General features: G+C 40.7%; 2 protein-coding genes across 2 annotated transcripts; both read right to left on the reverse strand.

Moving 5' to 3' along the window:
* Positions 1 to 342: 342 nt before the first annotated feature.
* Positions 343 to 2,997, reverse strand: gpr75 (G protein-coupled receptor 75). Its single transcript, XM_087803212.1, has 2 exons — positions 2,661 to 2,997; positions 343 to 2,426 (listed from the first exon to the last, which is right to left on the reverse strand). The coding sequence occupies exon 2, from the start codon at positions 2,331 to 2,333 to the stop codon at positions 693 to 695; it is 1,641 nt and encodes a 546-aa protein (XP_087659338.1). The 5' UTR covers positions 2,334 to 2,426; positions 2,661 to 2,997; the 3' UTR covers positions 343 to 692.
* A 796-nt stretch (positions 2,998 to 3,793) lies between these two features.
* psme4a (proteasome activator subunit 4a) lies at positions 3,794 to 24,965 on the reverse strand. The gene is made up of 45 exons (XM_087802080.1): positions 24,345 to 24,965; positions 22,868 to 23,008; positions 22,641 to 22,757; positions 20,947 to 20,991; positions 20,134 to 20,283; positions 19,829 to 19,892; positions 19,667 to 19,741; positions 19,206 to 19,328; positions 19,039 to 19,131; positions 17,580 to 17,845; positions 17,012 to 17,198; positions 16,854 to 16,943; positions 16,703 to 16,767; positions 15,997 to 16,246; positions 15,848 to 15,917; positions 15,713 to 15,780; positions 15,425 to 15,640; positions 15,099 to 15,256; positions 14,893 to 14,988; positions 14,717 to 14,772; positions 14,574 to 14,630; positions 14,448 to 14,503; positions 13,982 to 14,080; positions 13,840 to 13,902; positions 13,670 to 13,765; positions 13,463 to 13,594; positions 13,170 to 13,379; positions 12,946 to 13,082; positions 12,741 to 12,794; positions 12,533 to 12,662; positions 12,371 to 12,452; positions 12,132 to 12,285; positions 10,712 to 10,781; positions 10,499 to 10,624; positions 10,279 to 10,431; positions 9,316 to 9,420; positions 9,141 to 9,232; positions 8,945 to 9,076; positions 8,660 to 8,868; positions 8,092 to 8,177; positions 7,872 to 8,000; positions 6,371 to 6,526; positions 5,601 to 5,763; positions 5,383 to 5,516; positions 3,794 to 4,714 (listed from the first exon to the last, which is right to left on the reverse strand). The coding sequence occupies exons 1-45, from the start codon at positions 24,539 to 24,541 to the stop codon at positions 4,580 to 4,582; spliced, it is 5,487 nt and encodes a 1,828-aa protein (XP_087658206.1). The 5' UTR covers positions 24,542 to 24,965; the 3' UTR covers positions 3,794 to 4,579.
* Between the last annotated feature and the right edge of the window lie 322 nt (positions 24,966 to 25,287).

Here is a 25,287-nt window from a genome sequence, read left to right on the forward strand (position 1 = left end):
CTAATTGATTCAAAGAAAAAGAACTGGCAGAAAAATGGGGAAATAAAAATCCAGGAATGGACGTTTGTTATAACATAAAAGTGACAAGTTGAAATTCCTTATTTCAGTTTTTGTAATTGTTACAATACAGTAGTTACGGTGTTAAGTTAAAAAATGTATTTTTCTTTTCATTTAAACTGGGTTTTACGGTCCAAAACTCACCTCAAAATTAGAATTTTCATTTCTAAACAATTCATTCACAAGGTGAAGACAAAAAAATATAACCTTCATAGAATTACCGACTTCACTAGAAGGGTTTCAACTTTCTTGACGCAATACAAAACTCAGCAATTGCGCTTTTTTCCAATGCAAGTGCGTAACATTTATTGAATCCAAAAAAAGTTCACATTTACATCAATCGTCATAAGCAAGAGTCCAACTGACACCGGCAACCATGTGTGTCTCGACGACCAAACCCTACACACCGATGATGGCGGATCTGTTGTGGCTTGGGAGGAATATTCGCTATACTACCCAAACTTGGCGGATCAAACGGGCTGAACATATGCAGTGCCGGGCTACAGTATAGAGTCACATGCATGTGCAACAGGGTTGTGGAGAAACGATGAGGCGACGATTTTTTTGGCCACACATGTAAACATTACTCTAGAACGAATGGTTAATATCAAATAGTTTGTTTTTATTTGGCTTGGTTAGACGGAGGGGATGGGTATCTGGTGGACCGAGGTGCTCTCGAAGTCCTGCAGTGCATCCTGGGGCGTGTGGTAGTGCATGGCCACGTAGGATTTGGCGAAGGCGAACGTCTGCGAGCTGACGGGCTGCAGGCTGGTGGGCGAGCTGGGCCCGGCGGAGGGGCTGCTGTTGTAGATGCTGTAGTAAGGCTCGATGCGGGTGTTGATGGGGGTCGACGTGCTGGGCAGGCGGGGTTTGCGTCCGCCGCCGCCGCCCGTGGCCTTGGGGCTCCCGGCGCAGTCCCGGGAGTGGCTGGGCCCGCACGCCTGGTCCACCAGGCGCCGCGCCGGCTTGGGCGACAGCACGTACGCCGAGTTCGTCTCGTGGTGGGACGACTTGTTCCGGTTCACCTCCAGGTTCCCCTTCCCCATGGCGTGGAGCCGGGTCTTCTGCTTGCAGCACAGGACCCCGATGGCCGCCCACTGGAGGCAGCAGAGGACCCGGCGGCGAAGCCCGGCGCTGTTGCGCGAGTACACGAACGGGTTGATCCCGGACTTCAGGAATATGAGCACGAAGCCGCAGAGTTCGAACTGGTAGTGGGCGAAGCTGCTCTCCGGGGAGAGGACGTCCTGGGCCAGCGAGACCCCCATCGGGAGGCAGCAGAGCAGGACGGAGAACACGATGACGACGCAGGTGAACATCGCCTTGGAGTCCTTGGCGGTGGCCAGGTTGACCGTGGAGACCAGCTGGCAGCAGGTCGCCCCCGGAGCCGCCCCGGGGACGATGGCCTGCCCGGTTCTGAAAGAGTGAGTCTGAATATTCTGCAGCTTGTTGTAAGTCTGGTTACGATACAAAGAGGGTCCTTGAACGCCACATTGCATGTTGTCGAAACCGGCTGCGACCAGCGGCGGCGGCGGGGGAGGGTGAGTGGCGGACACGCCGATCATCGGGCACTTCCGGACCTGGGCGTTCTTCCGGAGCGTCTGCGCGATCATCAGGTACGCCACCGACACGACGGCGACGCAGAACGCGAAGTCGGCCAGGTAGACGTACAGGATGACGCGGGCGCGTCCGCCGCCCAGCCCGAAGTGGGGCAGGCACGGCCCGTCCCGGCGGGGGTACGCCCGCATGGTGAGGAGGGCGGCCATGGTGAAGCTGGACGTCCACAGGAGGGCGGCGAGCGCCAGCGTGCACGGGAACGAGGCGGTCCGGTTGGGCTGCTGGCCCAGGACCATGCGCAGCCGGTGCAGGGCGATGACGGCGACCGTCTCCAGCGACATGATGATGAAGCCGGAGCTGGTCAGGTGGAAGGCGAAGCAGAAGCTCTTGGAGACGCCGTCCACGCCGCCGGCGTCCAGGTAGAGGACGAGCGCGAACATGGGGGCGGTGACGCAGCAGATGAACAGGTCGCAGAAGGACAGGTTGAGGATCATGAAGTCGAAGTTGGTGCGGAACTTGCGGAAGGCCGGGTCGAAGAAGGACAGGAACACCACCAGGTTGCCGTAGGAGCCCAGGCAGAAGATGACCACCAGGAGGACGGAGCAGACGCCGAGCGTGGCGGCGTGGATGACCGCCCAGCCGGAGGGGTCGCGGCTACCCCCGGTCCCGTTGAAGTTGGGCAGTTTCGGCGCCAAGTCCGGCGGCGAAGTGGTGCCGTTCATGGCGAGAGAGGGCGTGCAGCAGGGGAAGGTTTTTTGGGGGGGGTTTTTACGCCACTTTCTGGACGACACACATCTGGATCAGCGAGTCCATCGCTGCGGAAAAAAAAGATAAAAGTTGACACATTACGAGCAGGCAGGTCACGTGACGAATCCATGAGCAGATGACAAACATCCTTCAATGCGTTCAACACAGTAATGCACCACTGACGGATTTGACGTCATTGTTTCCCCTCAGACCCAATTTTTTTTTTTTCTATTCACGCTAAAATCTACTTTAAATGTATTTATTATTAATAAAAAATAATAATAAAAATAAAAAAAACATACCTTCGGAAATCACTCGTTTGTCGGCCGTGGTCACGTAATGCAGCCCATCTTCATGGTCAGTGAACGCATCGCGACATAAACCCGTCTTTTTTTTTAATGTTAAAAATAAAAAAATCTTAAACCGAAGCAAGAATTATATCCAGCACGCGTCTCGGGTTCCGAAGGTGAAAACGCAGGAGGGACACGTTTGTAGGCGCCTGGGTTTTCTTTGTGAAAAATTGCATTGTTGAAAAAAAGGCAGGCGAGCGACGCTCGGACGTGCTCGGAAAAATGAGTGTGAAGTCACTGCCTACGTAGGAGCTCGCGCCGCGTTCAGGTGACCGTCGGGAAACCGCGGTTTCGTTCACACATCAGCCGCGATTGGAAACTAAAAAAAAAAAAGAACCGCTTAAAATTAAATTGAGATATTTATCATTAAGATAAAGATGGCGAGGATAATAGTAAAAGTAGATTATGACACATTTTAAAAATATATATATTTATATATACCGTGAAGTACCTTCTAGAATGTTGCATTCATGGACAAAGGCTAGGGGGGGATGTGGTTGCTAGGCGACACAGCTATGACGAGGGTTCAAACGTACCTATGTCAGATATGCAAAGCATCTTAAAACATGATTTTTTTTTATTTTTTTTTACTACATACGTTATTCTTATTTAAGTCCGCATTTCTCACGAGACATTGGTTAAAACTGCAGCCAAGATGAGGATCAGCTTCTCCCAATTTCTACAGAAAAAAACATTATTTTTATCTTTATAACACAATTTTTTGTTGACCAAAACTAGAATGACTACCGATATAAATAAGAAAACGGGATAAACACGTCAACACTATTGGAAAATGTATAAATTAAATTAATCTTGTTCCCTCAGAGAGGCGATTCATCGGCAAATATATATTTTTTGTCGGTCATTTTGTTCCCTAAAAATTCAAATTGAAGTATTTATAAAGAGGCTAAATGATGCTTTTATAATAATTAAATAAAGTGCAGGCCCATCATGTGACGGACTGACCTTCAGTCATTGGCCTGCGCTATCGTTTTTGTCACGACGAAGAAAGAGCTGAGCCAAAAGGCAGTCAATGTTGATGAATTTTAGGAATAGAAATAGCAAAAAAAAGGATTAAATTAAAAGTTTTCATCCGTTTATTCATGACGAATCTTTCTTTATTCAACTTTTTTCTTGAAATCCAATGCAAGCGAGATGCAAAAAACCACAGCAGCTTTGGCACTGCGCTGTACAGGACTGAGGTTGTAAATGCTTCCGTTATTATTTCAAGTCAAATAAAAACCATTGGTTGTAACTTCAGTCACGCGATACTCATGAAGGTCCTTCAGAAGCGTGATAACTTTGTACCGACGGAACATTCTGGCGGAAAAAACTTCCGACGTGTCACTTCAGAAAAAAAATTAAAAAAATATGCTGAATGTGCATATTTTCAAACGCCAAAAAAAAAAAACGTGAGGATCTCCTAAACCGGAGCTTCGGGGGTTTCTCTGCGACATGATGTACAAGATGGCGGGTACACACACACACACACACACACACACACACACACACACACACACACACACACACACACACACACACACACGCGTGCATGACTGGGACGTCATGTCGGCTCAAGTGTCGTTACTTTCAAATCGAAATCCTGAGAAATGTTTGCGACACACGTCGACGAAAACTCAAAATGCTATACAGAAATGTTCGGACAGTTCGGACACTCCTGCCCAGGATACATCCTTAAATATTAAGTATAGTAGAAAAAAAAAAAAGGTGCTGGATACATAAATACGATCAGTCGAGCCGGAGGATCTTTTCGGAGACGGTGAAATGATGCGCTGGTGTCTGGAGACGGAGGGATGTCGGTGTTTTCACAGATGATGAGACCGAAAGGTTTTTTTGTTGTTTTGTTTTTTTTAGGCGTAATAACACGGCGAGACCAACAGGTCGGTCAGAAACAACAGCTGGTCGTCGGTGAACTGTTGTTTATGCTGCTGCCAGTTGTCATGGTGAGTCCTCCGGAAATTGGACAAGGTTTTCTTCACAGTCATCTGGAAAAAAAAGGTAACGCAGTTAGAAAGCAGGTCATTCAGAGACGACGAGACTCGTCGCATTTAAATGAGAACTGAGGCTTAATTCTGTCAATGATTTAAACATCGTTTGTCTGGACCTCATCGTGTTCATTTTGACGACACGACACATTTTAAACTGCTATACAACCTCAACGCTATATAGATGTTGTAGTCTTCAGCAGATACATCAGTGAATTGAAATGTATTTAAAGTGTCAAATCTTAAGACACTTTACAGATTAAACAACAATATATATAAGAGACGAGACAAAAAACTCCATTTTCGACAGGCAGAAACCTAAAGCAGAACCGGACTGATTGTTATTTGAAATCAACAACATTTCAAGGGAGCTTTGTTGTGATGTAAAAATACGAACTGATGAGTTCAATGAGAGGGAGTGAGAAACAGAATGTGTATTGTTAGAAATCGGGTTTTTCAAGTTAGAAAGTGAGGCAAAAAGCTATTTTTGTTTCAGCTCTAGCTCAGCAAACATTTTAACTCTTACCACGGCAGCGTCAGAAAAACTAAACGATGAAAGTCAAGGAGTGAACTCCTCCAACCATAATTATGTTAAATATCGCATCGGTTTGCGTCACTGGAGACGACTTCCTAAAACACATCTGACATTTCCACGGTGAGTCACGTACCTCGATGGGCTGGGTGTCGTTCAGGTGGGTACTCAGGTCCATGAGCAGCTGCGGCATCCAGTTCGGGACTTCGTAAGGACTGGACAGGATGCAAGCGCTCAGCCCGAGGACGCCGGCGTGACGCAGCACCAGGTCTACGAGAGACGGGCGACGTTGAGTCAATGAGGGGCGAGGAGAGAAAAAACTGCGAGTTAAAAGAGGAGACCCCCTCGTCTTACTAGCAGGAGGTACGGTGTCCACCGCGGCGCCTTGTTCTCGCTCCCGTTTCTTGGGCAGGCGAGTCTTGCAGAGGGCTTCGAAATGTGACTGCATGGACACGTCCATGGAGAGGAAATTGCACTGGAGGAAGCCGCTGAGAGTGGTGGCGGCCAATTCTCTGACCTGCAAATTGAAACGCAGCGGAACGATGGAAAAACACGCGAGAATCCGCTCAATGCTGCAAGTTCAGAACACATTTTTACTCAAACCTGAACCGTCATCTCTGGATTATGTGGATACAGAAATTAATTGTGGTCCATTAATTGTCATATATTATTAAATCAGAATTTCATTTGAAACTCGAGGCCGAACATTCCTTTGAACCCAACGGCCTCGTCTAGACGGATCATCCCGATGCATCAAATGTTTTCCCCTCGTGACAAAAACAGTTTGAGTTCCCATTTAAACGTGGAGTTGTCCAAACAAAAAATGACTACTTCTCTCCATCCCCCCACTATTGTCTCCTTTGTCTCTTCAATTCCTCTCTCTCTCTCATCCTCCTTCAATCCGAATATTATCTCCATAGCAACAGATTACTGCAGCCTCTGGTTTCCATAGCAACTGTTACAGGACTTTGCAAGGCGAGGAGAGAGAGAGTGTGGAGCCAGGAGTGCTGAATCACTACAAGGATGCTCTAAGAACTGCCGGCCTCACCGAGCCGGCGGATTGTCATGAAGTAGCACGTAAACACCTTTTTTTTTTCCCCATGGGGACGAGAGCAGATACTCACCTCCAGCTGCTCGTCCTCCAGCAAACGTATCACAAGCACGCGGACGTCGTCAACGGCTTTCTGGGCGTTCATGAAGGTGAACAGGTTGTAGAAAACCATGATCTGGAGGTATGTGAGCACCGTGTAGCGAGCGTGCCAGGAACTGCTGCCAGCGATCTGCCGCACACAAAGCAAACCGTCACACAATAGTCACGATAGATCGACGTTTAGCTTCTAATTACAGATGAAAAACTATTAATGTGATTTAATAGCAGATTAAAAAAAACAAAAAACACTGCAGCCTTGAGTGAGAGAAGTTTAGGGTTCACCGTTAATACAAATGCTTCTTTTTAGACCAAAGTGATGCAGCCACTTTCAATGTATTTGTGGGATCCATGATCAGGTCAGAGTAAAACTATGAATCAATGACTTTCAACAAGTTTTGTTTATCTTTATTATTTAAACAAAACTAGACTTAAGGAATTAACCTTCTCTTTTCTCCTTTTTTATTTTTACTTCTTATTTGCATTTATTGTAAAAGCCCTCATATCATGTGATTTTGTGAATTATGTTTCGCATAAATGTAAAATCTAATATATTTAGAAAAAGCGTGGCATAATTTCACTTTTTCAAAACTTTCCTGACAGTCGACCGTTTGTTTGATGTCTTCTGTTAAAATATTTCCTGAACATTTTCCCATAATATTAAGGATATTTGTATTTTATTCAATTATTTTTTTCCTTTATTTTGACAACCCCGGTCAGCGGATATAATGTGGCCCCTAAATAAATGTAGTTGTGCAACCCCTGGTCTACGCTATATCATATTATACCAGTAAGAAATAAAAATGTGATTACCGTATTATTTAGAATATAAGGCACACCTTATATCCTTAAATTTTCTTAAGAAATTGATAGTCGACTGATATTTCGTGTGCCATAGTTCACCTTCTGTGGTTTGTTTGCATACAGTACTGCATATGTAAATATAGTAACAACTTCCTCAATTTCAGCCAATCAGAAAACAGCAGTAAAGAGTAAAAGCCTGAACTCAGCTACAACGAGATAAATAAATCTTAGGTTTGGTATAAATAAAAGATGTAACGACACAATTAGAGGAGCTGTAATATATTTTAAGGGTTTGTAGGCATTAAAAGGCAACTGATGTGAAACTCAACTCTCCTGACTCACGTTTCAAATGTCTTTCTTTCCAAGATGCAGTAAGTCTCTCATCATGACCATGTTTTGAACTTATTACTTTATAAAGTTCTACCACGTCTGAAATCTCGACAAAAGAGAGGTTACGTGATCGGCGTCCATGACGACATAATAATGGTCTTTACTCCTCCAGCCAGCTGTAATCCCAGCCCGCTTTGTTTATACAATGAGTAACTTGGAGGTGGAGACTCCCGGGATTTATCACACGCAGTGGGTTTGGTTATGGTAAACAAAATGTAACCTCCATAAAAACTAATTGTTTTCGGCGGGTGGGGCTAAGTTCAGTTTTACGTCATTGAACTCACCTCTTGTAAAACAGAGAGGACCATGGGAATCTGCTCTGGGTAGAGGAGTCCCTGTGACATCAGCGACAGGCACGTCTTCGCATCCTTCTTCAGTTCATCGTAGCTGTCATCATTCTCAACTGGGGCAATCTATTCAAACGGTTCATCATTTTAAGTATTTTAACTGTCTGAAATGGGGTAAATTGGGTCCATTTTACTCTTCAAATAAACAAATGTCAACCTTGAAAAGCAGAGGCAGGAAGAGGAGCTGCTCCGGCACGGCGGTGGAGAGGGAAAGGCCAGCACTTGCTATGAGCCACTTTAAGACTGAGGAAAGAAAGAGGATTTTAAAGGATAAAAAATGTTTTTTATAAACTATGACTCTTGACTAAAAATGGTGGTCATTATGTTATTAATCAATTCAAAAGAACACATTGGTATCAAGTTTCTTACAGCATGTGGTGTATCATGATACAGTGTCTTCATTTTGAAAGACCACTAGATGGCACTCTCTTCTTTATAATCTTTAGCTCCAATCTAATAATTGAATGAAACCTGGCATCGTTTTATTTTCATGCTTACAGTGCCATCTAGTGGCCTCTCAAAATGCGTTTTTATGAGGTCTCATTCATCCATATTAACACCTACAGATGATACCAAAAGCTGAGGGATCTATTATAAAATATACAAGTAATTTATGATGAGTAAAATATGCAGATATATGAAATGTGTGTAAATAAAAATATATATTCCTGTCATAGACAGTTTTTAAAGGGAAGAAAAAGACATATTTCCAGCGTTCAACTTGCCTGTTTTAAGCAGCTTTATTGCTTGTGTCCTCTCATCCTGCTCGGAACCTTCGTTCTCCTCAATGACATGGTTCTGGATTTCTTCGTCGACCTCAGTGAGAGGCTTCAGTTGACTCAAAATCCGCTCGGTGAAATCGGCGATGCGTGGTGAGGTGGTTGGCCGAGTGAGAGGAAGGTTGATGTCTATCATGAAGATGTAGCTGAGGACGCTGTAGGGGATGACAAAGAGACAACAATTGAAACATACTTTTAAAAGAGGACTCTGGATTGTGAAAAGTTCCTCACCTTCCAATTCTCTCCCGGACATTCTTGTATACCTGTGTGAGTTTGGGCTCCAGGTATTGCAACAACCTGTGGAGAAGCTCGGGCACGCGCCACTCTTGTTGAACAAGGCCTCCTTGCAGCACATAAAGACGACTGGCAGAAGAGAAACAACCGTTACAGCAAATCCATAAGAAATACTCAGCTACCATGTCCTCACCAAGCGTCGACAAAAGAGCCTCCCTCTCCGTTGACCGGGGACTCCATCAGCATCTCAAACAGCCAGTGAAGTTTCCGAGGGTCTCGGTCTTTCTGAGAATAGATAGAAGGAACTTATTGATCCACATATATTTTTAAGGGAACAAAATATAAAGGAATTTAAAATAAATGCTCACACAGGCTGTCGCGATGCAAGTCCCCCAATCTGCATAGGTCTCTATTGTGATGTTGGATAGGGCGGTGCGAAGAAGTGGACACAACAGCAGCCGCAGACCCTCAACCTGTATGATTTGGATTACAACATCAGTGTGTATGACAAAAAATAACGAAGCCTGGCTGATCCTTAAATCCTTAATGATAAAACCCAACTGTCCTGACTCACTCACATCTTTTAATGTTGAAGTCTTCCTCTCCAAGATGCAGTAAGTCTTTCATAATGACAATGTTTTGAACGTATTACTTTACAAAGTTCTCCCTCGTCTGAAATCTTGGCAAACGAGAGGTTACCAGAGGGGATTCCATTATGACGTAATAATGGGCTTCGCTCCTTCTCCAGCAGCCAAGATCACCACACTTTGTTTATACAACAAGTTCCTTGGAGGTGGAGACTTGATGAAGCTTGTTTGACTAATCACAGCAGAGTGGGTGTGTTTATGGTAAAAGAGATTTGATCTCCAGAAAAACAAAGCATTTTCAATGGGTGGGGCTTATTCACATTCAAAAGAGAGTTTTGACACATACTGAAAAGTACAATAAAGTTCCAAGATCTATTTAAGAGACACTTAAATTAACACACCAACAAACTGCTTAAGAGCAGTGGGTCAGAGACCGTTTCAAGGAAATTAAAAAAAAAGAAACTCGAGCAAAAACAACGCACTTGTTTTCTTAAACAAATTCAAATGACCACCACTTCTACAACACTGCAGTTACACAGCCCTTACACTGGGCGGAGCCAGAAACTACGTTTTCAATTTAACACATTGCAGAGTTGGGCCGTCAAAAGAGAAAGATGTTTTATAGTCCCACATAGCTTAAAAATATTTATTGCAAGAGGAATGCACTGCTTAGAACCAGTTAAAGTTATATAAAAGCATGCAAAATAAGGTTAGATAGAACAAAACCACACATCATTTTCATACCTTGTCGAAGCTCCAGTGTTTACAGCCGCGGATTAATCCAGATATTATCTCTGCAACACAACGCTGCTTGCTCTCATGGGAGTCAGTGACAAGGCGTTCAAGATGAGGTTGCAGCACCGGGAGGAACACGTCTTGGAAATTGCGAAACAAACCCTAGAAAAAGTACAAGGTCATGTAAAGGCCGTTTTATTTGCGAAACCTGGATCGACTGCAATCTTACCTTGAACAAACAGAATCTAAGAGGGCTGAACTTGTCTTTGCCTTTTCTGTCTTCAAGAGAGAGGAATTCAATGAACTGGTTGATGAACACGGGGTCTGAGAAATGATCAAAGATGATTTGCTCCCTCTGTTAAAAAAAGTAAAAAGCAAGTCAAGATGATATGATTAAATAAATATAGATTTGTTGTCGGTTTTCTCTCGAGTTTTCACAAACCTCAGTCATCTCTTGCCTGGTAGCATTCTGCTTGGGTTGCTCTTCCGGTGGGGCATAAATCATCAGTTTTCTAGATGAACAAACAGCATATTTAAATATAACTGTGTACGAGGGAAACATTTTAAACCCCTTTAATCCAGTCAATAAATACATATGCAGTGGCGGAGGTCGTTCACCTTGACCAAAAGACAACACAAGGGAAACTTTTGAAACTTGTTTTCAGGCCTCCGGGTCACCTTGACCCAGAGTTAACACAAGGGTTTAAGGCATTGCCGCTCTTTGTGTTTATACAGGGCACTCAAACTCTATTGAAAACCATCATTCCTTTAGAGTTGCATCCTAAATAGATCTTGGACCTCTATTGTACTCTTCAGTATATGTCCGTTTGTACAAAACTCTCCTTTAATTGAAAAATTGACATTAAAAAAAGGGCTTAAGCCCCACAACCTTTGTTTTTCTGGAGCTAAAATCTTGTTTATCGTAACCAAAACCACTCTTCTGTGATTGGTGAAACATGGAGGTCTGTCATCACGCATCATCAATCCTGGAAGTCTCTAGCTCCAAGTGATTTATTGTATAAATAAAGCAGGGTGTGATTACAGCTGGCTGGAGGAGGAGTGAAGACCATTATTATGTCATAATGGACTCCGCTCTTGTAACCTCTCCTTCGTCAAGGTTTTAGAATTGGGAGAACTTTATAAAGTGTTTTCAGGGTGATCTAGTTTTTAATGCACTTTAAATTACTATGGAGCTTTTTTTCCCCTCAAATATATCACCTAGCAGGCCACATAAAATCAGATGTCAGGCTGGCATGTACTTTACAATAGAGATCCTAGAGATGAATTTCATACCAGGCGGCACAGAAAAAAAAAAATCCTGTTGGATTTATTACCACTGTCCGAATTGTGTTTTATTTTGAAAAAAAAAATAAAGAAAAAATTATTGAAAGTATTCTACATGAGAAAATCTTGTTGCAGAAAAAACAGCCTGCCGATTCAAAATTATGGTGAGTATGATATTTTTCTATACACATTCGTTTTTGCAGGTCATGCCATTTAACATTTGCCGTTTTTATCTAAAGGTAGTTCCATGATGATAATGCGGAGCAAAAAAGGTTGGAGATTTGGCTGATGCATACATTATCTATCCTTGGATCACGTTGAGACAAACGAACACATCAAGGGTGAAAGTATTTAGAAGATGTCACTCTATACTTTATGATCTTTGGTTACAATTTACTTATTAAATTAAACCTGTGGTCATTTTCAAACTTAGAGCGCCATCTAGTGGCCTTTCGAAATTAACACACTGTATCATCATGGCTTAACCACACAGCTGTTTCACAAGGATTCACAACCCACCACTAGCTGAAAGTATATTGTGTTACATTAAATAAATACAAACAAATGACATCACTAACTTTGGCCAACAGTAGAATCCCCAATACGTCTTTTCCACAAAGACGCTTCGATTCCAGTCCTTCTCCGTCAGTGGTAAACTGCTGCTGTCATATTGGAGCCACTTGTTGTCAGGCCAGTCTCCAGCCATGGTCTTGCTGACGTCCTTGACTCCACCTTCAGTAAAGAACATTGAAGTTAAAATAACATGCTCCTAAAAAATCAGCCCAAGAAGACAAAAACAAATGTGGCAATCCCTTACTAAGCTCAAGAGGGTTCGTTGGAACTTTTTTATGTGGGCGCTTGATCTGCCTCATGATTCCTGCCACAGCTGATATCGACACCTAGGTGGAATAAGCAAGAATTTATAGAGGAAGTTGCTGTTTTTTTGATGAAACATTGAAAGACTCAACAGGCAGTTCACCTTCCGGACGTAGATGGAGTCGTGGTTGAGGCTCTTTACGAAGAACGTGACAGCAGCTGGTAGGAGTTGGTCGTCATCTCTCAAAAGCAGTGACATGAAGCGGATTGCAATGTGTTCAAACTTCCATGGCCTGAAATGTTGAAGGGATTAACCACATTTTAAATAATTAAAGGACTTTCATTATTAGAATTCATGACAGTAATCTTACATGTTCCTATTGCTCAGGCACTCCAGTAGATCACCGGTCAGCTTTCTGTACTTCCTACAACATATATAAACAAATAACGGTTGTTCACAAAACAATTAAAGAAATACAAATATGAACTTTCCTTTAACACATAAAAAGTTTAGTAAAATAATTGATATTACATGGAAAATGGTTGTTGTAGTGTTTATTGCTGGTGTAAACTTACGCTACAGCGTCGCTATTCTTAAGTTCCTGTCTTTGTAGACCCTCGGCTACATCTTCTTCTGAAGGAACTGGCACCGCAGAAACCGGTTTTTCAGACGCCATGAGTTGTTTCGAAACTTCAATGCACTCATCGGGGACCTTTAGAGAACACAGCAATATTAATTAGCATCACTTGTATATTAAAAATAATTTTATTTATCCATTAACAATTTGAAGGCTTCTTACTGAAAAGTCAATCCCGATGGTCTCATACTGACGATGTATTTTGTCAGCGAGGTTATCGAACAGACGCACAATGGAGGGTTTCTCCAAAGACATGGCTGAGCTGAGTCCAGAGCGGACGAGGGCGGGCCACGTGAGAGAAATGCAGTCCCAGTCGTGCAGATTGGCGATACACACTCCACCATGTTTACCCAAGAGACAATACAAGGCACCCTGCAATAAACAAAGCGTTTTTTTTATTAAGATACACAACCATGTACAGGAGAAGTGTCAGTTATTTGTTAAACATGCCTCACCTTGAACTGCTGCTGTTTGACTGTTTTATTCTCTGGGTTGAGATACTCCAGAACATGAGGGACGATGTCTCTGTAGGAGTAGTTGTAGGTTCCAACAGCAGTAATAAGCACATATTGGGCTCTGCTGCGTACCTTCAAAATTGGCCACGGAAAAACTGTCAAGGAACATTTAACCAATGCTTCATCAAATAAAACGGCCCAACTCACTTGACTGTAGGTGCTTGTGGATAACCTGAGCAGGTCTTTCATCAGCTGCTGGTGGCTACCTCTGTACTCAGATCCTTCAACTAACAGCTTGCGAAGCTGTTAATGAAAGCTCATGAGTAAGATGTCCTAGATAAAAGATTTGCATTAAAAGATTTGCATTTTTCACTTACACTATGTTGAAGCATCACACGGTCTATCAGTAGAGCCCGAATGTGCTTTTTTCTTCCATGCAGCTGCGAGGACAAGATAAACATTGACATTAGTTGGCCATATACAATTATATTTTAAACATTTTTTCCATCAACAACTCACTCTGTTTTCCGTTGACTTCTTGAGAAGATGGAAGCTCTTCCATCTTGATTTGAACTCATGTTTTTGAGATCCTATTAACTGCATGAGATCACTGATGATCTAAAAAAAAAATACAAGTGGAAAGAAGATTCTTAAAGCATGCTTTTTAATTCCCTAAATATAAAACAAATAATGTGTTTGGATTGTTTTAGGATGGAAAAAAACAACAACAAAAGCTTATATAGCTCCCTCCTCTCTGACTTGATCACTGAACTATTGGACTACCATTGCCACTGTCCTAATTACTGACTGTTTTTAAGAAATATCCTCAGTTTCCTTTGTTTGTCTGGTGTCATTTAAAGAAAAACTGACAATAAAGCTTGACCTTATACAATTTGTGAAGTGAAAAATGAAACTATTTGTCATATAAATCCAGTAAAATATTTTTACGCATTAATATGTGAAATGGATTAAATTGCCTCCTTACCTTGATTATTGCGAACAGAGACTTGGTGTCATCTTCACTGTTCTCCTGAATATGATCTGCAGGAAGAAAGAAAACGTTTTACAAATTAAGCTTTAGAAGAACGGTGTGGGATGAGTTCACTCTTACGAAGCAAAGGCCGGATCACGCTGCAGATGGTGTCTCTGTAGTTCTCTCTGGATCTATCTGCATGACAAAAGCACGAGCGTCATTACAAATACAGATCAAATGCAAACATGTCAGTTGCAGTGGTTGATCAGAGATCTGCGTACCATATTCCACTCCCGTAAAAAGATCTGTTTCCTCTAGATTCACCATACTGTGAACACTGTCAAAACAGCAGTAAAATATCATTACATCGCATGCAATTTGTATAAAGTTTAAAATCACAATCAAAATACTTTATTAAATACTTAATTTAATGATTAATTGTTCCAAAAACACTTACAGCTCAGGGATGGGCTCGCCTTTCAGAGGTGGCATGAGGCCCCCAGCTCCAAGGAGACAGTACTGAACAATAGTAAGGCTCTGTAGGACATCATCCCTAAAGGACATTTAAAAAGCAACATTGATTTAAAAAAAACAAAAAAAACAATAAAAATGAATAGGACTTCTTTCCCAATAGGGGAAAAAGAATGAAGTTCTCATTCCCACCTACTCATTTCCTGTTCCCCTTGAGCAAATCTCCGAAGGCGCTGTAGTTCTGGCTGGAGGATCAAGTCCAATACATAGAAAGCAAAGGATATCTCCTCCTTGGATGGAACATGCCATCTGATGTCCAAGTTCCAGAGGTCTCCTGTTCGACCCCAATCCTATTCATCGTAATCGTGAGACCACAGGAAGACCATTAAAGTCACAAGATAACATGACTAACAAGGTGAAATGCCAAATAATATGGAACAATAGTCGTTGTAAACATTGCTCAAGTGACGTCCATGAATGATTCGATTATTGTCCAAGTAATGGAAATATTTGATTACCTTAATGGGTAAATACTCGCTGATTGGCTTGCAGAAACCTCCTGGCACACTGCAGTACTCCGTGGGATAAACCATAACAACTGAACTAAGGATGTTTTGGAGGAGGTTGCAGGCGAGAATGTAGCCCTGCTTGCACTTCAGGCGAAGAGTCAACTGCAACATTTGGACCAGTTCTGACCGATACTGAAGGAGCTTTTCACCGTCCACTCGTGTCACCTAAGATGACCAAAATCATCGTTTTTCAGTAAAAATCAGAAAAGAGCCTAGCATGGTCATTTGTTGTCTTACCTCAGTAAACAGCTGGAGGTTCCATAAAAACTCCTTATCAAGTTCCTCCTCGTTCTGTACTTCCTCATCTGTTGGGAAGTATTCATGTTAACAGTAGAATAACCTGACGTTTTGTCCTGCTCGCTTGATACTTACTAACAGCAATTTGGTGGATTTCCCTGCAGCAATGTGGCACAAATTTTTTGAGGGACTCTTCAGGGTGACACTGTTGACACAAAAAACAACAATTGACAAGACGCTAGACAAAACTCAAATAAGCTAATTTGTTCTGTATTTAAAGATACCTTAGTCGCTGCTCTGCACATGTCTGCCACCATTTTTCCAGCAACACGTGTCTCAAATATGTTGGTGGTTGCAAAGTTGAAAACCTTATCCAGGGCCACCTTGAAAATGTCCAGGGAACACTGAGTCAGGATTTTGCTAAAGGTGGACGACAGGCCAAGCTCAACCCAACTCTCCATGTGAGTCATTTTTTCAGTTTCTGTCTCTTCACGCGTTTGCTCCAGCGTGCTACTGTCTATGAGGGCAAAGCATCTGAAAATCAAGAGGATTATTAGTGAAGTCCCTTTCATGCGAATGATTATATTTAATGGAGTGTAAATAATACAATGATTTAACTACACAGTAAAAAGGAATATCTGTTTTTCCAACAGGTTTAACAGAATTTATTCTAATTTATTATTTCATTGTTAACCGAACAGCTGCTGCACCTTGTGGTCTACAGTAAAAGTAATCTCAATATTGGTAAATAAAATGTCAATTTTCACCGATTCCATTTAGTGATCACAGAGCTTTATATTGAACACTTTAAAAGATAAATACAAAATATGAAATTATTGGCAGCATTTCTTTTCAGATGACTTGTGGTTTACATCAGTTGTACACAATATGCATTTCTGCTATATATCAAGCCTCAAATGGAACAAACCAAATACTTATCAGGGATTATTTGGATTATAAATCTGAGCAAGACATCACATTCCAACATACCTGTCCATGAACTGAAGAACAAAGTCCTCAAACTCTGCAGAAGCTGAGCACATCTCGCGTTCTGCCTATAAGAACAACAATATTATCAGATACATGTATAGAAATAACTATTATTAAAATAAATAAATTAAAATAATCTCCAAAATGGTACCTCTGTGAGGTCGTTTCGTTCATTTAGGGCCGACGAACAGTCAACCAAAGGCACCAGAGTAACAAAAGTTCTAATAAACTTGAATGTGATCTGTAAAATATGACTTGTTAGATCCTTCCAAGATATCCAAAAACTACTTGGGGGACGGGGGGGCTTACCATGCACTTGCTTAAGTCATTTGGGTCCACGCCAGGCAGTGACCTCATGAGAAGGGGCAGCATGTGAGTGGGGCCTTCAGGATAGAATGACCCACCTGACACAAGGCTTTGTGCCACACAAATCATGCAGCTTAGAGTGGCGGTCAGCTGATGAGGCTCCGTAAGAGTTTCCAGAGCAGGATACGTTCTGCAGTGGTGACAGAACAATTAACCAGTTGTTTTTAAAGATAGACATCTTTCATCATGACTCATTGGGTAACCATGTTTATTCAATTATAATGAATGCAAGTAAATAAAACTACAATATATAATAAGATAAATAGATATAATAGCTTAAGAAGTTAAGGTAAATTACACATATGTGACTAATTCTTATTTTCTGGAGTTTGTTTTCTAAATCAGAAAGCTCCAGGAACACATTTTAAATCAGATGGGGGCTAGTCCTAGATCACAGAATAAAGATAAATATTTGATTTAGTGAACGTGTTAAATTGTTTGTTTAAGACAGTGGAAACATGTTTTCTTTGGCTGATCGGCAAAAGACGTCGCACTTAAATATTTTGCTTACTTTTCCAACACAGGAGGAATGACCAGCTCTGGTCTCATTAAAGCCAGGTTCTGCAGGGCCTGGGCAGCATCAAGACTACCCGTTTTGCTAAACATGGCAAGCAGAACTGGCTGCATCATGCACTGCACGAAGTCAGTGATGTCTTCTTCTGTGAGCTTGTGGCTGTCTGGGATTGGCGTTTGCCACGTCGGCTTCTTGTAGCGCTCCCTGTGCAGCCGCCGAACCACGCTTGCTGGAAGTCCCTGAAGCAGCTTCATCAGCTTCATCTACAGACGAGGACAGAAAATAAAATGAGACATGTCGACAATAATGTGGGCTTACGAGGCTTTTTTTTCATATAAAATGTATTGATGAGGCCTCATGAAACAGCCGTTTAGTGACGACAGTGTATCATGATGGAGTGCATTTATTTGGAATGGCCACTAGATGGAACAATTATGCCAGGTTTCATTGAATTATAAAAGTGCAATTTTTTAGTCTTTTAAAATGGAGACAATGTAACCGAGAGGGTGGGCAATTAAAATTCTTCCACATTTAATTCTGTTAATGTTGTTAGGGGCCATCAAGCAAAAAGAAAGACGAAAAAATCCCTAAAAAAAAGGGACATGCGTCATAAGGCCATGTTAAGCTAAATAAGCTGCAATTTTATTCTTGTATAGATGATTTTTTTGCAAAACATTTCTTTAATTAACTTTAAAAAGTTTTGAGGGATTAATATACGCACAAAAAATTACACACAAAAAGGAGGGAAGTGTTTTGTGAAAATGTAAATGAATAATAAATACAAAATACATTTGTTAATGCATTAGAACCAGTTATACATGACATTACGAGGGCCACATAAATACAGTCAAATGGCCGCATGTGGCCCCCCGGGCCGTACTACTTCACAAAGTATATAAGCCGTTTTATAATGCTTCATCAACCCATCACTAATAAACACTGATGAGGCACAAGATATAATCCAATTCACCATAATAAGATGGACCATGTTCAGCACATTTAGCCTCAGGGTGAAACTGGCACAAAAATATTCATCTCACCATTACAAAACACAACTCCCTTTGATTTCACCATGGATTACACAATACTGTTGACATCAAGTTAGCCAACATGTTCTGTCGCCAACCAACGGAGACATCACGCTCCAAAAATATTTCAGATGATGAAACGTTGGTGTCAATTATATCAGATGTTTTTAAACAGTGCTACCCTCTTAGCTCACATGATTTTTATGTTATTTCTGGTACAAAAACCAACCTTCATAAGACTTTAGTACACACAGGAAAAGTGAAATCTCAAACTGCATCACTGTTACTAATCAATAACAACCATGTTAACACAATTAAACGGAAGTAACCCTGTGAAATTGACCTTTTTAACTTATATATTTAGTCTACTTCATCTTTTGAATTTTGAAATGCAATGATTCAGGATGAGAAACCAAGTTTTCACTCACCAACCAGCGTCCATGATTCGATGGGTGGTAAAAGGATGTAATGCTGTTAAAAAGGCCACTCAGCTGTGCTTGTGCTTGTTTGCTCGGTCCACCCTGAAATATTGACAACATAATCAGCAACGGGAACACAAAACAAATTACTATAACTTTTTTTAATGAACATTTACCAAAAAGGACGTTATCCAAAGCACAAAATGGCCAATTTCGTAGTCATTGATGCTGTATCTTGCTACATTCATCTGACTGGTTCCAACCGGAAGATTCAGACTTCTCAAAATTCTTGTAAAAATCTAAGAAAGTGAAAGTAACAGTTATACATTTTAAAAGAATGTAAACACAGGTCATTCAAAATAACAAAAAAAACATTTAGTTCCAACAGTCATTTGAAATGAGAGATTCCTTCCTCGGTGACTGGAGTAAACAAGGTTACATGATCATGCGTTTTTCAGAGTAGTCAAAGTGACGAGGGGTGCACACCAGGACACAAACATTCAAAAGGTCAGGACACTTGAAGTGTGATTTGATATTAGATGTAATATTCTTTGCAAAGACATGAGTTGAAACCACTAGAATAGGCAAAAATAGAAGATAAATCAAATAAAACGAGTAAATAATCAGTAAAACCAACCTTGGGGATGTAGGGATCCCAGTTAATGTAGCCAATGTTGTCATTTGCCAACCGGGAAAACAGATTTACCAAGTGCTGGAAAAGGTGAACGAGATCAGGACCCACAATGAATTAAAAGGAATTCGCAATACATCATCTTTCTTTAGCTAAAAATATACTTACAAGTTCCCATCTTGGAATGCTTTGCACAGACATCCATAAGCTGATCAACTCATCAAACCACAATCTGTCAGAAGGGAAACAAAGATTCAATCAGTAAAAATCTAAGAGATGTACAATTTTAAGTTTAAAGAATTCCTGATGGGCAAATACAAAACAGACTAATGTCTCTCTATGTTGCGACGGTATCCAGATTAAGAACCGGCAAGCATGATTGTAGCGCCGGTTTAACGACATTTAACTTTTAAACCTCTATACTTTGAATTATTATAATGAGAAGCAAAATTGGACCCATTTTGTGTACTTACTTAAAGCCCTTTTCATGAAGTTCAGGGGGTAGTGTTGTGGGTAAAAACAGTTCAAAATAGCTTATTGCCCTTTGCATGCTGACATCAAAAGGGCAAAACAGTGGCCTCCACTCATCCAACATCTCTTGGGTGGCAGAGTCTGGAAAATACCTAAACGAAATAGAGGAATAACATAAGCACAATTATGTGAATGACAAGAAAACAATGTTTTCTTTAAAGTTCATGTAAGGACACCGAGATGCATTTCAATGATCTTAACAGCTTATGGTGTTTCGATCGTTTACAAATCAGTACACATTTTACTATAAATCGTAAACACACTTTTATTTGGGTCTTCTTTCCTTAAAACAAAGGAATCCCCTGTGAGGACTTATTTTTTTAATCAGAAATAAATCAATCAGGGAAATATCTAATAAACCTCATCGTGGCAAAACAATTATAGCCGCTTACAAAACTTCTAACCCTGTCTGCTTTCATGTCAACTTCCTCCTGATCAGAAATCCGTCTCCCGTCTCACGGCTACAGGAAACCCTCTAACAGGAAAGAATTAGCCAAGATAAGAGGATTATCTTGCTGTGGGAAGACTCCCAGTGATAAGATATCTGCATAAGCACAACACAATTCAGGTCTGCCAGGCAGGCAAGTTCCGAGGCCGTTTAATAAAATAAAACAGCCTTAATGTCTGGATATAAAACTTAAGTAGGCCTTTTTTTGGAAATAAACACCAAATATGATAAAAAAAAACATTACAAAAATACTTTTGTGAAAAGTCTGAGAAAACTTATTATACATTAAAATGAATGGTCTACTTACGGCCTGCAACTTTTCACAAGGGTTTTCACCACACCTTCAACATTGCTGAAATGGAAAGAAATAAATTCAATATTTCAATCAAATTTATATAATGACCACAAACTAATGTTAGTTAGTGACTGTGGAAAAAACCTCACACCAAGACAGCTTGATTTGGATCTCATGCACACAGATCTTTACTTACACAAATAAGTGGGCAGAAAATTAAGAATAAGTAACAGACATTTTAAATGCTTGATATCATACATCATGTTTCATTTCCTATCAATTCTGTTTTGTTACATGGCAAAAAAACTATTTTTGATATGTTGTTTACAATCATTTTAAAAAGATCATCTTGAAGCCATTACTATAATGCCAACAAGGAATTATAGTGACACAACAGTGTTGAAATCTCTGGACAGATATAACCAAAGCTTTTGAGTCCACTACTCAATCCCACCCATTTCCTCACATGCAAGCTCAAGGCGTGACACTTTGGAAAAGCTGTTGCTTAACTAAATCCCATTCAGCAAAATCGTAATCCCGTCCAGATGCAACAATTTATACTTTGAAATCTTTATCGGAATCTTTGGTACAACATTTAGCATATCAAGGCGCAGCCCCAATATTTCCAAGCAGAGAAGTGGCTTAGTTTACAAAAATATACCAGGAAAAAAAAAAAAAAGGTTTAATACAATGATGAAGGATAGGGAAGTACAAATGTTAGCTGCAGTGTGACAGCCTCCAGTATGAGTGTAATGTTAACATTGAACAGGTCGTAAAAACTAAATTTTATTTGGTAGAATCTTTGTGTTGGTTTACTATGCGACACTGAAAAGAGGCGAGCTGGCGGGAAGCCAGAGAAGCTTGTTTTCATCCACTGACGTTACATCAGCGAGGCATTTCTCTGATATCATTAAATGTTCCCATGGCACCATAAAAGAGCATCTCGCACTGCTTGTTACAGATCGATAAATGTGCAAGGCATGCAGAGAACAATTAATTCCGCTTTTTTGTTAAGGTGAAAGCATAGAGAGTGTTTAAATGTAAGTAACAAAAGAAATAAGAAACATGAGTAATTGTTCAATGACTCATTCTTTAGACAGATGAAAACCTTTATCAGACCAAAATCTATAGAAGAAAATTCAAAAAGGTAAGGATAAAAGTGAGATTTTTGTAATATGTAAAATAGGTTTGTTGAGATGCCCAAGAAAGTCCAGATCTAGTGACTAAATAAACTATTGCATAAATCTATTGTAGCTCTCACGGATTATAAACCAACATAAGTTTAACAATAATCAACCAGTGAGTGAGCTTGTACTTATTAATGTATGGATCAAAGATTTTCAGAATTACATAAATAACAAATAGACTCAAGGACTCATTCATTCCTCGGGCTATTAAATTGTACAATTCTGAGTTTGGGGGCAGGAGTGGAGTAAAAGTATCAGGATGTTCTATTCTATGTTAATCTTTATTTTTCTTTCTATGTTCTCTATCTTTAGACTTAGATTGTATCATCTTGTTCTTTCTCTTTATTTCTCTTTGTTCTTGTCCAAAGGAGACCTCCTGAGGGATCAATAAAGTTATACCTACCTACCTAAAAAACGACATTGCTTTAAACAAGAATTCAAACACTGAAACGATTATCAAGCTTAACGCTCATGTAACATGATGTCAACAACAAAGAGATTTGAATAGTTAAGCCATACTTGGGAAACCAGTTGAGGCCCAAATGTTCCGTCTTGGAAAACAGAATCCTGACGTGCAAGTCGTACAGCGGTCTCCAAGGCAACTCAAGGTCTTCCCTCGAAAGCAGCTCTATTTTCCTTAGAAAGTGATACAAAAAAAATGAAATGAACACATAGAAACAGGCGTTTATGAAAGCTTAAGTACAAAACCAACGGCCATGTATACATTTTCACTGTGTCCGTCTTACTTGAGAAGGTTGGTGAGCAGTCGAGCAAGGACCTGCATCATACTGAGCTCCAGGTCAGGAATGGTCACTAGCTCATAGAGCAACTTGATGAACAGCACATGGTCTTCCTTGCTGAACTTTCGTCCGTACAAACGAATGTACCTGCAACAAAAGGAGAAGTTTATGATCCTAGATGCAACAATAGAGACTAAGTAAGTAAGTAATTTTTTATTTATATAGCGCTTTTCCAGACCAGGGTCACAAAGCGCTTAAAAAATCAAAACAATATTCAATAAAGTATATATTTTAAAGGGCAAGATAAAACTGATAACACAACAGGAGTTCCAGAAAATCAAGGAAAAGCCTGAACAAATAATAACATCTTAAGATGTTTCTTGAAAGAGTCAGTATCAGGCGCAAAGAGAGAGGAAGATCGTTCCAAAGCTTAGGAGCAACAGCTTGGAAGGATTTCTCTCCTCTGGTCCTGAACCGTGTTCAGGAACCATCAGTAGATTCTGATCCACAGACCTCAGAGCCTGAGCTGGGGTGTAAGGCTGGATCAGATCAGTGATGTAAGGAGGAGCCTGACCATGAATAGATGAAAGTAAGAACCAGAATTTTAAAGTTGATCCGGAAAGAAACTGGAAGCAAGTGAAGAGTTTTAAGGATCGGGGAAATGTGAGTTCTTCTACTTGAGCGGGTCAGAATTCTCGCTGCAGAGTTTTGTATCAACTGCAGGCGAGACAGCTCCTTCTTGTTAAGACATGAAAACAAACTGTTGCAGTAGTCAAGACAAGAAGACACAAACGCAGGGATTACAAGCTCCAGATCATGTTGTGACAACATTTTCTTAAGTTTAGAAATTTTTTTTGCTTGGTTCCGTTTTTCAGAATACGAAACTATGTATCATCTTGTTTCATCCATTATTCTGTACTGACACCACAAGAAATTCCTATGTATGTTTTTACAACACTGGCAATGATTCGGATTCTGATATATGACAGAAAACCAGTCGAAAGAATCTAGGTCAAATGAGCGGTGAACTTTCCAATCCCTGAGCCGGCAGTTACTCACATTTGGACGGAACAAATGGCCAGCATGGGGGCAGATATTATTTAGCAGCAAAATAAACGAAACAAAATAAAAGAAGCCCCTGTCATTTGGTTAGCAGCTTGTTATGATAGAATATATATGTTCTATAAATACTATAACTAACTAGTTTTACTTTTTTTCCAACCAAATAATGATTTTAGTCCAGAGGCAATACTAGCCAGTAACTAAACCAACAACGATTTAAGTTACATAAATGACAATATAAAAGTAAATCCATTATATACCATAGTTATAGCTTGGTCACATAAATAGACCACAACATAATCCACAGTAGGATTTATGTGGAATTAATTGGTAGAAAACAGATCATCGTCAGGAATAACAATGTGGATTTTCTGATGCCTTTATTTGTGGAACTACTGGTGACAAAGTGTTGTTTACTTACGTGGAAAGTTTCCTCGTCCAGAACAGGACACCCGGCCATATCTCCCTCAGTTGGACAGCTCGAGCGAGGTGCCCTTTTATTTGGCTTAGAAAGACATTGGATTCCTCGTCAAGCTTGTCGGCATATGGTAGAAGTTTGTTGTAAACTATATCCTTTTGCGGAACAAACCCCAAAGTATCACTCGCTGCAGTTTTCATACTGCTAAAAAATTTTGGAGGAATAAAACAACCAGCTTTATTGGGCTAGCAGAAAATATTCAGTTTACTCCGTTTACTCAGGGAATTATATTAGCTTTTTGGCTAAAAAAATAAAAATAAAAAATATGGTGGTAACTTTTGCAATAGTCAAGCGGTTACGCCAACCCGGTTAAGTTGTTATCACGCTAGGTAGCCCGTTAGCTCAAGTTAGCTTCCATCGCTGAGGAAATACGTTTCAATAAATATCAACAAATAAAAACAAAAAAAATAAAGGCTAATGAAGAGCGATGTATCCAAAAACGTGTTGGCACTCGAACCCCTTTTTTCGTCTACGCCTGCTAGTTCAGTGAGCCGCTAATACTCCGGCTAAAGTTAGCTCCCTACTACAAAAGCAAAGTCATTTCCCAAGGTCTACCTTCATCACCTGATCCAGCCAATCGCATTAGCCGTGGCAAGGCATCAACAGCCCTTCGTCATGTCCGGTTGAAGTCGCTGGACTACGACTCCCAGCATTCCTTTGGGGTAATATTTTAATACCGATGTCGCCTGTCAGGGAGACTTCTGATCTATTTCAGGACAGTTTTAGTGCCTGCTATTTCTGTCTTTTTAAAACCTTTTTTTTTTAGAGTGTATGAAACTCCAATGGAACAATTGAAGGGGACTTTGTACCACACATGATACATTTATATTAACAAAAATACGATCTTTGTCAATCAGATCATTTTTTCCACTTCTGTCATTTCCTG

The sequence above is a fragment of the Callionymus lyra genome, chromosome 11 (genome assembly GCF_982586985.1).
Source record: "Callionymus lyra chromosome 11, fCalLyr1.hap1.1, whole genome shotgun sequence".
Lineage (NCBI taxonomy): Eukaryota > Metazoa > Chordata > Actinopteri > Syngnathiformes > Callionymidae > Callionymus > Callionymus lyra.

What these genes read in the sequence shown, in the direction of transcription:
- gpr75 (XM_087803212.1), bottom strand. Translation starts at nt 2,333, where the DNA reads ATGAACGGCACCACTTCGCCGCCGGACTTGGCGCCGAAACTGCCCAAC.
- psme4a (XM_087802080.1), bottom strand. Translation starts at nt 24,541, where the DNA reads ATGAAAACTGCAGCGAGTGATACTTTGGGGTTTGTTCCGCAAAAGGAT. An exon ending in GGCTCTTTTGTCGACGCTTG is followed by an intron (nt 9,077 to 9,140) that starts GTGAGGACATGG and finishes CTCTTCTGCCAG; the next exon opens with TCGTCTTTATGTGCTGCAAG. An exon ending in ACGACACCCAGCCCATCGAG is followed by an intron (nt 4,715 to 5,382) that starts GTACGTGACTCA and finishes TTTTTTTTCCAG; the next exon opens with ATGACTGTGAAGAAAACCTT.